The 13,302-nt window shown below is 40.2% G+C and overlaps 1 protein-coding gene across 1 annotated transcript in view; it reads right to left on the reverse strand.

Moving 5' to 3' along the window:
• Nucleotides 1-13,302, reverse strand: part of slc23a1 (solute carrier family 23 member 1) — a 64,386-nt gene that overhangs the window by 11,206 nt on the left and 39,878 nt on the right. Inside the window, exons 3-12 of the mRNA XM_047378443.1 lie at nucleotides 12,782-12,939; nucleotides 11,130-11,218; nucleotides 10,962-11,029; nucleotides 10,024-10,205; nucleotides 9,727-9,847; nucleotides 9,493-9,649; nucleotides 9,247-9,394; nucleotides 9,060-9,165; nucleotides 3,934-4,063; nucleotides 3,710-3,853 (exon numbers count right to left, since the gene is read on the reverse strand). Coding sequence (XP_047234399.1) covers nucleotides 3,710-3,853; nucleotides 3,934-4,063; nucleotides 9,060-9,165; nucleotides 9,247-9,394; nucleotides 9,493-9,649; nucleotides 9,727-9,847; nucleotides 10,024-10,205; nucleotides 10,962-11,029; nucleotides 11,130-11,218; nucleotides 12,782-12,939 — 1,303 coding nt within the window. The remainder of the gene's footprint in view (nucleotides 1-3,709; nucleotides 3,854-3,933; nucleotides 4,064-9,059; nucleotides 9,166-9,246; nucleotides 9,395-9,492; nucleotides 9,650-9,726; nucleotides 9,848-10,023; nucleotides 10,206-10,961; nucleotides 11,030-11,129; nucleotides 11,219-12,781; nucleotides 12,940-13,302) is intronic.

A 13,302-nucleotide genomic window follows, 5' to 3' on the forward strand; every position in this document is an offset into this window, starting at 1 on the left:
CACAAAGAGAACAAAGAAGCACTGATCCAGGAGTACTTTCTATGGGAAGGAAAAGTAAATGTTAATGGATGTAGCTCCTTTAGTCGTTTCATCTAGAAAGAAAGAACAGATAAACTCTGAGCCAGTTTTCAAGGTTAGAGTCTGAAAGAGAGAACATAGAGTTAGTCACAGTAGAAGCTCAGTCAGTAGCCATGTCTAGGAGAGAGAAAGGGTTAAACACTGAAAGACAGGGCCATGTGGATCATCTGTAGAGGGTAAGCATTAAGTTGTTGCCAGCAGAAGCTCGGACGATGCCCCTCTCCAGAAAGGTGTCACAGGTAGACACAGAGCCAGACCAGGTGTAGCTTCTAGGAAGAGAAAAGAGAGAACAAAGTCAAAAGCTGAAATAAACGCAAATAATGCAAAATTGGAGAGTAGTGTGAGAATGTAGCGAAGAGGGTGAAAGTGGTCATTATGTCCTACAGCAGCCTAAGCCTATAGCAGCATAACTACACAATGTCGTCTCAAGGAACCTCACAAACGGTCCCACTGATGGTCATTGTTATACTAAAAACCACAAGGATTGGGATACCTCCCTCTGTCAGACTGATTATAACCATTGGAAAAGAGAAGGGGTCATACAGGTAGCAGAAATGGAGGGTGTGTTTGCACCTCAACCATAACAGAACCAGTTTAGGCTAAACCTGACTCCCCTTTACTCCAACCAACAGGGAGGGAGGAAGGCTCCCTCCCTGATAAACTAAGCCACTCTAACTATGAGCTTTAGCAAAAAGGAAAGTTTTAAGCCTAGCCTTAAAAGTAGACAGGGTGTCTGCCTCACGGACTAAAACTGGGAGCTGGTTCCACAGGAGAGGAGCCTGATAACTAAAGGATCTGCCTCCCATTCTACTTCTAGAGACTCTAGGAACCATCAGTGAACCTGCAGTCTGAGAACAAAGTGCTCTGTTAGGAACATATGGACCAATCAGATCTCTGATGTATGATGGAGCTAGATCATTAAGGGCTTTATATGTGAGGAGGAGAATTTTAAATTCTATTCTGGATTTAACAGGCAGCCAATGAAGGGAAGCTAAAACAGGAGAAATATGATCTCTCTTTTTAATTTTCATCAGAACTCTTGCTGCAGCATTTTGAATCAGCTGAAGGCTTTTAACTGCATTTTGTGGACATCCTGATAGTAAAGAATTACAATAGTCCAGCCTTGAAGTAACAAATGCATGGACTAGCTTTTCAGCGTCACTCCTAGACAGGATATTTCTAATTTTGGCAATGTTCTGGAGATGAAAGAAGGAAATCCTAGAAACCTGTTTAATATGAGATTTAAATGACATGTCCTAGTCAAAGTTAACACCAAGATTTTTTACTTTATTATCAGAGGTCAATTTAATGCCATCCAGGTTAAGTGATTGACTAAGCAGTTTCTTTTTTAAAGACTCTGGTCCAAAGACGACAACTTCTGTCTTGTCTGAATTTAGAAGCAGAACATTTAAAGTCATCCAAGTTTTTATATCTTCAAGACATGCTTGTAGCCTATCTAACTGGTTAGGTTCATCAGGATTTATGGATAAGTAAAGCTGAGTATCATCAGTGTAACAGTGAAAAGTTATCCCATGCTGCCTGATAATTTGATCTATTGGAAGCATATATATAGTAAAGAGAATTGGCCCAAGTACTGAACCCTGTGGTACTCCCCAATTAACCCTGGAGTTTAAAGATGATTTATCATTTACATGAACAAACTGGAATCTGTCAGACAGATAAGATTTAAACCAGCCTAGCGCTGTTCCCCTGATCCCTACAGCATATTCCAGCCTTTCTAAGAGAATATTATGGTCGACTGTATCAAATGCAGCACTGAGATCTAACAGAACCAGAACAGACACAAGTCCATTATCTGAGACCATAATAATATCATTAGTGACTTTCAGCAGAGCTGTTTCAGTGCTATGATGAGCTCTGAAACCTGACTGAAACTCTTCAAACAGGTCATTGCTGTATAAATGTTCACACATTTGATTAGCAACTATTTTCTCAAGAATTTTAGATAAGAATGGAAGATTGGATATAGGTCTGTAATTTTTCAAGTCATCTCGATCAAGCGAAGGTTTCTTAAGTAAAGGTTTAATTATAGCTACCTTAAAAGCCTGTGGTTCTGATCCATTTACTAAAGATAGATTAATCATATCTAAAATGGGGCTGGTAATCAGAGGGAGCACTTCCTTAAATAATTTGGTTGGGATTGGGTCTAACATACAAGTTGAAGGTTTAGATGAAGCTAATATTTCTGATAACTCAGGAAGCTTCACAGGATCAGAACAGTCCAAACACAGATTAGGTTCTGCAGTTACTCCCAATGTTGTCTCACTTGCTGAGGATGAAGTAATCATCTTCGGGAGTATGTCAAAGATTTTGCTCTGGGAATGACTTAAAAATTACCATAGGATATGTGGTTCTTGAGATGTCTAAGCATAATGAGTGGCTCACGTAAAATAAATCATTAGAATATTGATTTATTGGGGTTCGAGTTCCGACCAGTGTTGTTTCTGCATAGAGTTTGTATGTTCTTCCCGTGCATGCGTAGGTTCTGACCGGGTACTCCAGCTTCCTCCCAAAGTCCAAAAACATGACTGTTAGGTTAACTGGTCTCTCTAAATTGCCCCTAGGTTTGTGAATGAGTGTGTGCTTGGTTGTGTGTGTGTTGCCCTGCGACAGCCTGGCGACCTGTCCAGGGTGGACCCCGCCTCCAGCCCACAGACTGCTGGAGATAGGCACCAGCTTCCCCGTGACCCACTACGGAAGAAGCGGTATAGAAAATGACTGACTGACTGACAAATGAATAATTTTTGGTAACAGAAAATAGATGATTATATTATAATGTCCACAGATGACATTCATGTGGAAACATTATATGATGTTACATTTTTAGAAGTCATTTTTGATTCATAAACCTAACTAGAAATCACACATAAAATACAATTTTTTAAAAACTATGTAAAAGTATTGGCCTTCTGAATAAATATTATATATATTCTGAATATTATTAATTTGTTGTTTCATATCTGACTTACTGTATATAAGTTGGGGACAACACATAAATAATCAACATTAAATCTCTATTATACAAAAGAAAGCCATGACAAATTTATATAAAGTGGATGTTAGAGAACATACTAATAAATTGTTTATTCAATCAAATACCCTAAAACTAAGGGACTTGAGTAATTTAAAAATTCTATTAGTTATGTTTTAAAGCTAGATAGAGATCTTTGCCAATTAATTTACAAAGGTTCTTTGATTTAGGACCAAGTGATAGAAACAACAGAAGGAAATACTACTTCAAAAGTATACCTGCGCTGACTACTTTAAAGCAAATGTGTATCTCAGTGCATGGAGTAAAACTGTGCCGACAACTTTATGTTGTCCTACAGATTATATACTTGGCCCTGTCTTTCAGTGTTTAAGCCTGTCTCTCTCATACATATTGGCTGTGCTTTTACTATGACTAACTGTATGCATCCCATAGATCTTACTAATGGCTTAGAGCTTATTTGTGTAGCTGTGTTTTTGTCTTATATGAGGACCCACAGGGTGTATGTGTTCAGGGAAAGCATTAATTAACCCTCTCTCCCTGGATGATTAAGTCTTGATGAAGTAAGTCTTCACCTAATATTTATTCCCAGAAATTCTGCTCAGGTAAACACAAACTCACCTGTGCTGATGGCATTCGGGTGTGTGTCCAGGTATGTTGGCAGGGTTAGGCCAAAGAACATTGAGAACCCAAGAACAAACAGATTTCTGGACGAATTTAGATCAACTAGCTGCAGGTTCGAAAGACCAATGGCTGTGATCATACCTGAGGGATGACAAAATAAATGGATTAATGTGACATCATCAACCTACCTGTAGGAAGAACAGGATGAATATATGACTCACCAAACAATGTACAGAACATTCCTCCAAGGATGGGATCTGGCAAAGAGGCAAACAGAGCTGTGAACTTCCCAACTAATCCAAGGATGAACATGATCCCAGCTCCATACTGCACCACCCGTCTGCTGCCCACCTGTACACAGGATCAACCGTTCAAACACACAAAAACATCTACATGACATGCAAACACCAGACCTTTAGGTTCTCTCTCGGGCCTATCCAGGTTTGCAGAGCCTACTTATCCAAGATCTTTGAAGTAAACAATGCTGTTTTTTACATGTTGAACTTGAAATAAACACACAAATAAACCCTGACTTTAAAACTCCTCAACATACTGCCAGTTTTACAAGAAACTATTCAAGCAGTAGTAAAGGACAAACTGCATCTTTAAAGAAATTGATTTTCATACATACTCCATCACGGGGATCGAAGTACTCCGTAGAAAAGTAGGGTGACCATATTCGTGACTGATTTTTATTTCCTTTTAAATACCAGAAATGTTTATTTCTAACTTTCTAGTTGGTTGATTATTATTGTCACTTAAACAGAATGAACAAGAAAGATGGAAAAAATTTCCAGTTTTATTTAACCAAGTAATAATTCTGCACACTGATAGTTGCCCAATAATTGCGCTCGGTGTAAATGGGGATGAAGATTTACATTGTACAAGGGTAAAGCCTGGGTTATTTCATGCAAAAAATGTGTGTGAGAAAGTTTAGCTGTCGTGCACGTGCAGTTATTGCAGTCTTTTTGAGGGCCCGATTTATAACTTACAGCTCTGCCCTTGGTTTCAATTTGACTAGAACCCAGGGTAAACGTTAAAAAAGGAATAACTTCCTAATTAGTAAATTAATATAAAAGGTCTCCATGATTTCTTTGGATTTTATGACTGTAAAATTATCAGGAAATGTGCAGTGAGTGATAGTTTCTATTCCTTTTTAAAAAAAAAACCCAAAAAGATCATTAAGTATTTGGCAGTCTTTTAGTTCTATGGTGTGTATTGACAGTTTAAAGGGCAAACCAAAAAAACTCCAAGCCAAAGCCTGTCTGCACTGACAGCACAAGAGTTACAAATGAACCCGATTAATAATATTTCAGAATTATTAAACTTTTTGACAATGACAGCATATATGAATGAAAACAGTTGTTTTGGGAATTCTGCCATCATGAAATACTGTTTCATAAAGGAAAAATAATTATGGTATGTTACAAATACTAAAAAAGATATAATAAATTCATTGTATCAACTGTACTGTAACTAGGATCAAAATTAATTGGAACTCTTTGTCTTATAAAGTGCCTTGAGATTTCAGTTCTTTTGAATTGTTGCTAGATAAATAAACTAAACTGAATTTATTATTATTATTAATAATACCAATAATAATAATAAATTTGATCTCGATTATTCGAACACATAAGGTCTTTAAAACACCTATTTTATGTTGCAGCACTTTACATTCGGAAACCCTTTGTGTTTCACATGTTTTTTCTCAGAGTGGTAAAGCCGGGGCCTCAGCCCGGCTGGGTGACGGTACGTAGAAAGTATAGTCCTAGATCCCAGCCCACAGGTAACCACCAACCCATTTACGTTTCTAACAGATTTTCCCCGCTCAGCGACACACCCGCTGAGAAGCCAACTCTGGTAATTGGCAGCTCCATAGTCAGAAACGTGGCACTAGAGACACCAGCGACCATAGTCAAATGTCTGCCAGGGGCCAGAATGGGCGACATCAAATCATACCTGAAACTGCTGGCTAAGGATAAGCGTAAATACAGTAAGATTGTTATTCACGCTGGTGGTAATGACACCTGGTTACGTCAATCGGAGGTCACCAAAGTTAGTGTTATTTCGGTGTGTAAGTTTGCCAAAACAATGTCGGACTCCGTCATTTTCTCTGGTCCCATCCCCGATCTGACCAGTGACGACATGTTTGGCCGCATGCTGTCATTCAACCGCTGGCTGTCTAGGTGGTGTCCAGAAAACGATGTGGGCTACATTGATAACTGGCGAACAGTTTGGGAAAACCTGGTCTGATCCGGAGAGACGGCATCCATCCCACTTTGGATGGAGCAGCTCTTCTTTCTAGAAATCTGGCCGAATTTATTAGTTCTCCAAAACTCTGACAACCCAGGGTTCAGACCAGGAAGCAGGGTCGTAGTTTAACACTCCTCTCTGCAGCTTCTGTACTGCTACCCACCCATTACCCTATTAAGACAGTGTCTCGCCCATGACCAAAATTGAATAGATTAAAAAATAATCTAAAAGGAGGAAATCAGGAAAATCTCATAAAAATAAACACAACTCAGACTAAAAATAAAAATAAAACAATTAATTGTGGCCTTCAAAGACTTTGCTAGTTAGTGACCTGATTTGTGACAATCAGATTGATTTATTTTGCCTCACAGAAACCTGGCTGCAGCAAGAGGATTATGTTACTATAAATGAGTTAACTCCTACTAATTATTTAAATTTTCACATTCCTCGAAATACTGGGCGAGGAGGAGGAGTAACAACCATCTTTCAGTCCGATTTATTGATTAGTCCCAGACCAGTCAATAGCTACAACTCTTTTGAATATTTAATCCTTAGTTTTCCTCATCCAAATTGCAAAGCACTAAAACCACTTCTGTTTGTTGTTTTGTACCATCCACCAGGTCCTTACTCTCAATTTTTAGATCAGTTTTCAGACCTTTTGTCTGATTTAGTGTTAAATACAGATAAAGTTATTATAGTGGGGGATTTTAACATTCATGTTGACACTGAAAGTGATAGCCTAAATATAGCCTTTAATGCTATCTTAGACTCAATTGGCTTTGCTCAAAACTGTTGGGACTTGGGAGTATTATCACTGTGCTTGTCCACCAGAGGTCCTCCCGAAGCCACTGCTGACTCTGCTACAGGTATTCCTGATCCTTGGCTGATTGTGCATACCTGAGAGGAGTATTTAGGAGCCATCCACCAGTCCTTCGTTGCCTGAGTGTTTTTGCCGATGTGGTAATCACCAAGCCAGTGAAACTTTGCCAGTCTGACCTGAGCCTGTACTAACCTTGTTTGTTTTTCTCTTTCCTGCTAGTTCCTGTGAGGTGTGGGCAGTTTCCTCTCTACCTGGACTCAGACATCCAGTACCTCTTACTGCAGTTTGTGAACTTTGGATTATTCACCATTAGAATGTGGTTTGGTTCCTAAACCGCCGAACCTCCAACCTCTGTGTGGACTCAGACCTGCTGTTGGACCGTTCTTGTTTGGACAAGCATTCTGGATTACCTGACTCCCAAGCCCTATGGTATGATTCCTCAGTGTATTTCTGCCTATGATCAAAGTAAGCAAGACTCTTTGGACTTTGTGGATTTATTTCCTGTTGGCCAGAACTAACCAGGGCTTCTCTCTTTAGAGAACCCGAGAAGTCTGAAGAACCTGCCTGAGCAATTCCTACCGGGTTTCCGGTGTTACTTGAAATACTGACTGTAAATAAACCTTTGAACCTTTTCTGGTCTCCTGAGTGAGTTTGCATGTGGGTCAAACAAATTCCTAAAGAGATGACAAAAACATTAACAAACCTACCCACCTTTGTCTTCATTCTCTAGACCTTGTGCTGACATATGGCATTGAGAGTAAAGACATAACAATATTTTCTCATAACCCTGTCCCGTCTGACCATTTTTTTTAATAACCTTTGAGTTTAATTTAACCGAGTACTCCACACCTGAAAGAAGATTTCATTATAGTAGATCAATATCAGACAATGCTGTAGCAACTTTTAAAGAATCTGTTCCACTTTTAATTTCCTCATTATCACAGAAAGACACAGCAGAGGTTTGCTTTTGCCCGTTCACAAATTGGCGTTCTTTGTTCATAGTGCTATTTCCTCACTGCGTGTGCATTAGATAATGTAGCCCTCTTCAAAGAGAAGGTAATTATTCATAGGAGGCTGGCTCCATGGTTTCATTCGGAGATGCTAACTTTAGAGCATAATGCTAAAAAACTGTTGAGAAAATGGCCCTCTACATACTTAAAGGAGTCCTACTTAACTTATTTCTTATCATTAATAGAAGAGAATAAGAATAATCCTAGGTTTCTTTTTGTCACAGTTGCTAACTTACACAGAGTCATAGCTCACAGCAGCAGGGCCGTTTTGTGCCTTTTTGCCGCCCTAGGCGGTACGGGGGGACGGACAGATGGACGGAGACAAGCCGCCCCCCGGTACTCGGGAATCGATGTAGGTATTACATCATATTCTGTGAACACAGTATGTTGTGACCATAGGAGACGCTTTTGTGCTTTTACATTGTATCTTGGCCTCAAAGAAGAGTATTCTACACCAATAAGCTTGGCTGAAGAGAGCAATGGGGCAAACAAATGTAAAACAAAATCCGCGCAAGGTGATAAGCGTGGAAAATTCTAAACTCAACTCTCACAAAATAACAGAGCAACAGGACAAGTACACATGCACGTTAGTACTGTATTATAATTGTTATTATTATGAAAACGTTTAGCTCCATCATACATCCGATCCGATTGGTCCATATGTTCCTAACAGAACACTTGGTTCTCAGACTGCAGGTTTACTGGTGGTTCCTAGAGTCTCTAGAAGTAGAATGGGAGGCAGATCCTTTAGTTATCAGGCTCCTCTCCTGTGGAACCAGCTCCCAGTTTTAGTCCGTGAGGCAGACACCCTGTCTACTTTTAAGGGCAGGCTTAAAACTTTCCCTTTGTGATTTTTACGATCTAATTGTAAAATATTTAATTGACCTGGAATCTGTCTTTATGAATTGATTGAATTAACTTTTCTTGTAAAGGGCTTTAACACATTTGTTGTGAACTGACAATTTACCAACAACAATGTTGAATTTAATTGCATAACAATTTAAATTAAATGGAATAGAACATTAATGTTATGATGATTAATATGTGAATCATTAGGCCCAGGACTAGGATATCCAGGAACAGAATACCCAATATCTTTGGACCTAGAATCTGTAAATTCAACACCATTAAGCAATTGAAATACGCAAAATATGTTTGGACCACTACATTAAAGAGCAGTTAATCTACAGTCAGTATAGCTGGGCCACTAACCCTTGGTGCATTATAACCAGTAAAAATGGGTCATTTAGGTGAAGTTGTTTACCTTGGTGATTCCAAGAACACCTATGTTGGGACTAGAGGAGGTTGATCCATTTCCTGTCCCTAACAGGCCTGCTATGATGCAGCAGATGCCCTCAATGAAGATCCCCCTGAAACAAACAATCAAAGAAAACAAATGAACAAACTTGATACCTATGGGGCAGAGTACAGCCACTGACGTCCACTCTCACCTGTTGATAGCATGAATTGGAGGTGGTGTTGCTCCTGACAGACGGGCACAGGCATAATAATCTCCAATTGACTCCACAATACCCACCATGGTTGCACTCAGCATCCCCAACACTCCAGCAACTGTTACCACTGGCAATCCCCACTGACCTATCACAGATCATCACCATCATCAAAAACAGGAATATCAGCATGTTCAAGCAACCGTCATGATTACACTAAGGGCTTTTCCTTGGCTGATCTCTTACATGGGTAGGGCATCCTGAACCACGGGGCTGATGCCATGATATCCCCACGAGCATCGGTTCGTCCTTTTTGTCCATATCGGTTCGGGTCGTTAGGGAGTAGGTTAGTTAAAGTTAGAACGTAACAGACGAGCCAAACCACCATTATGGCGAGGATGATCTGAGACAAAATTCAGATAATAACATCACTACCTCACATCATCACTGACATCAGCACCCTTGTGGAGTCTTACTTACAGGAAACAGCTTGAAGATCTGGACTCTAGTGGAAGTCAGTCCTTTTGTTCTGCTGTACACAGGGATGGGAAGTGATGTACTTCTCAGGTACTGAGCAAATAGCACAATCAGCAGCATACACCTATAGAGAGTAACAGACATGTCTGTCAAGAGTCACATGTTTCATTTTGCTTGAAAAGAAAGGACACAAATGGAAAGGGACTGGTATGACACCCACAGATGTGACATGCTGATAGGTCAAAAAACTGACTTGCTAAACATAAACGGGTTTGAGAGAAAGGTGGACATTTGTCTTACAAAGCAGATAGGCCCCAGTGGGATCCGGCTCTGTCTCCAGCAGTTGTGAACACAGACAGACCGATCAGGGAGACTGTTGGTGTGATGGTGAGTGGACCGATGTACTCCAACAGTAGACCAGGTAATCCACACAAACCAATCACAACCTCCACCAGACTGGACATGATGATGGCTCCCTGGATCTGTGAACAAACAAGTACTGAAGTAAACATTTGGTCCCCAACAAACAATCACACAGAAGAAACATGACAGGTGCTTTAAGACTCTTGAAGAACACATTTCCTCTGACCCAACCGATGAGATCATTCCAGGTCAGAGTGGCTAAGTGGTTGCGAGAAGGGCCCTGTGGTGAGTGGACGATGAGTGATGAACAGGTAACGTACCTTTCTAACCGGTGATGCTGTTTTATGTTTCCTAATTTTGGCCTGAAGAACAAACACTGAGAGGGCTGTCTGCCATGAAACACCAAAACGGATCAGAGCCCCCTTCACAAGGAAGTCTTAAAGCTAATGGAAAGCCTCTAATGATTGAATATTGCCTATTCTATTATCAGACCCGGAATAGAACCTGGCAACCTCTTCTCAACTGAACAGTAACCGCTTCCAGTACAGAAACAAAAGTCCAATTCAGGCACAGTTCAGAGTTTGACAGAACCTTGATATTCTGTCCATGAAGCCACAAACTGAGTCTGGACCAAGACCAGGCAAGTTCACAATCCTTTAAGCAAATGTTGGGGTCCTCTAAAGAGACCAGAGGCTTGAAAGGCTTTGTATTGATTCTCACAGTTCAGCCAGGAAAATGCAAGTTCCTGATCCAGAGGTTCCACCCAAAGTACATGAGTCAAATGTAAACTGCTTCTTAGTATGCACCTTCACTTGAATATTCTTAGTCCTGACCCAGATCTAATCCCCTGACTCAGACCACCTACACCATAATACCTCTCTGATGCGAGGTTGCCAGATATGGGAAGTGTTAAGGGGAAGACTCCAGTTCCCATAAATCACATCTACAGATAAAAAACAAAAAATGACAGGGTCACTATGCTGTTTACTTAAAGAAACAAAACAAAGCATTGGTGTTCATAGACAGCCTCATGAAGGCCTCACCTTCACTGGGACACCTCCAACGGTCCAGGCTGAGGATCGCCTGAGCAGGAATCAGGAAGGCAAAAGCACTGGCCTGAAACATAGGAAGCCTGGAAACACAGATATAACTTTAGTCTTAAGATTAAGCTCCTCCGTTTCTCCTGAAACTGAGACCCAACTGAGCTCCCCATATGGGGGACATTTACAGCCAAAAATCAAGAGCACATATTTTCAATTTGAGAGCAGGATTTCTTTCTGCTTGTACTCAAACTTAGTAATGCATGCACTCAAAACTTCTGCTTTCTTTCAAATATACTCTGTTCTCTCTCAAATCTTTGTTTCTGCGCTCTGGTCTAATGCTTCTTGCATAGATAATTTCTCCTCCTGCTTGCTTCATCCTCCATCTATGCAAGTTTGCTTTCTGCTCAGACCAAAACTGCGCTCTCAAGTTTCTTCCCCGCTCGCAAATTCCTTTTTGCTCTGTCAGATTGAAGTCGTATTATCTCCTAGCAACCATATCAGCCAATAGAACGACAGTGTGCAGCTGCTAGGTCACAGGCTTAGTTGGGGTGCACTTGTTTCCTTCAACTGAGCCTACCTGTGTTGCTACTTCCCTGGCACAGGTCATACTGGGCAGAAAACTGGAAGTAAGTGTTTTTACGCATCCGGTGGGCTTTGCAATTTCATGAAATAGGTCAATCTACTTCAACGGATAGCTCAACTCAGCAAGGTACAATGACAATGGATAATACAAACTATCCTGAAGTAAGTGATTTTAAACATTCAGTAGTTTAATATGCACATCTGTTTCTATCAACATAAACAATATTAAGATAAAATATGACAATCAAACACATCTTTTCAATGGAAGACATATTTAAGAACTGCATTGTGAATTTGCTAATTCATCTAGTATGTCAAAGATAAAGTTAATTATTTGCAATATCACTGTTATAATAATATTTTCAGTAAAACGTTGACAAAGCTAACCTTACATTGTAAGGCTTTGGTCCTTGTTGGGTTAAATTAAACACTTTCTTTTTACTTATTGGGATAGCTATTTATGATATCTGAATCATACATTTTATAAATAAATGCTTATTCTTCATTTTCCTTAATGTAAGTGCTTCACAATAGGATAACCATAACGTTATACTTTCTACCATTGTTACAGACTCTGCTGATTCTGGAGCAATTGCTGAGCCAAATGCAATATGTTCTCAGTCATCATTACTTCCAGATTTCTGCCCAGATGACTTGTGTCAGGGAAGTAGCGACACAGCTAGGCTCAGTAGAAGGAAACAAGCGCACCCCAACTAAGCCTGTGACCTAGCAGCTGCACGTTGTTGTTCTATTGGCTGATATTGTTGCTAGGAGATGATACGACTGTAATCTGAGAGAGCAAAAAGCAGGGAAGAAACTTGAGAGTGCAGTTTTGATCCGAGGAGAGAGCAAGTTTGTGCGCATGAAGGATGAAGCAAGCAGGAGAGTTAGGGGGTTAGGGTTATAGAAATTATCTATGCAAGAAGCATTAGATCAGAGCGCAGAAACAAAGATTTGAGAGAGAGCAGAGTATGTTTGAAAGAAAGCAGAAGTTTTGAGTGCAAGCAGAATGAAATCCTGCTCTCCAATTGAATTTTGGCTGTAAATTTCCCCCATATCCCGAGACTTACCTGACTCCCAAGGTGGTCTGGATCAGAGTTGTGATTCCAACAGTGGTGAAAATTGTTCCAATCAGCTGACTTACAGTGTTTTGGTCGCGTCCGACACACATAGCGTCAGCCAAAAGAAACGGGACTGCAACAGTGCCGCTGAAACATGTCAGGTAATGCTGTGAACCAATCAAAAAATCCTGCAGTTAGGATGAACTTTAGATCCCCCTAAAATGACCCAAAATTACCTCTGGCATTACTGCTTCTCAGTGTCAAACCATCTCCTACATTGTGAGTCAGATGTTTGTTCCACCTCTTCTACGGATATTCAGAAATATTTAAAGCTGGAGTGTTTTTCTACCCAAATGGAGGTGAGACATTTGAACCAGAAAGTTGTTTTTTAAACAAAACAATCCAACTGGTGACTTCGAGTCCTATCAGCAGAAGATGCTATTTGCTGTGAACCAAACAAAAACAACTGCAGGTGAAATTAGGTTAATCTTCAGTCTCACCAGAACTTCCTTGACCTTACCTTACCTGAA

This window comes from Girardinichthys multiradiatus, chromosome 11 (genome assembly GCF_021462225.1).
Source record: "Girardinichthys multiradiatus isolate DD_20200921_A chromosome 11, DD_fGirMul_XY1, whole genome shotgun sequence".
In the NCBI taxonomy this organism is placed as follows: domain Eukaryota; kingdom Metazoa; phylum Chordata; class Actinopteri; order Cyprinodontiformes; family Goodeidae; genus Girardinichthys; species Girardinichthys multiradiatus.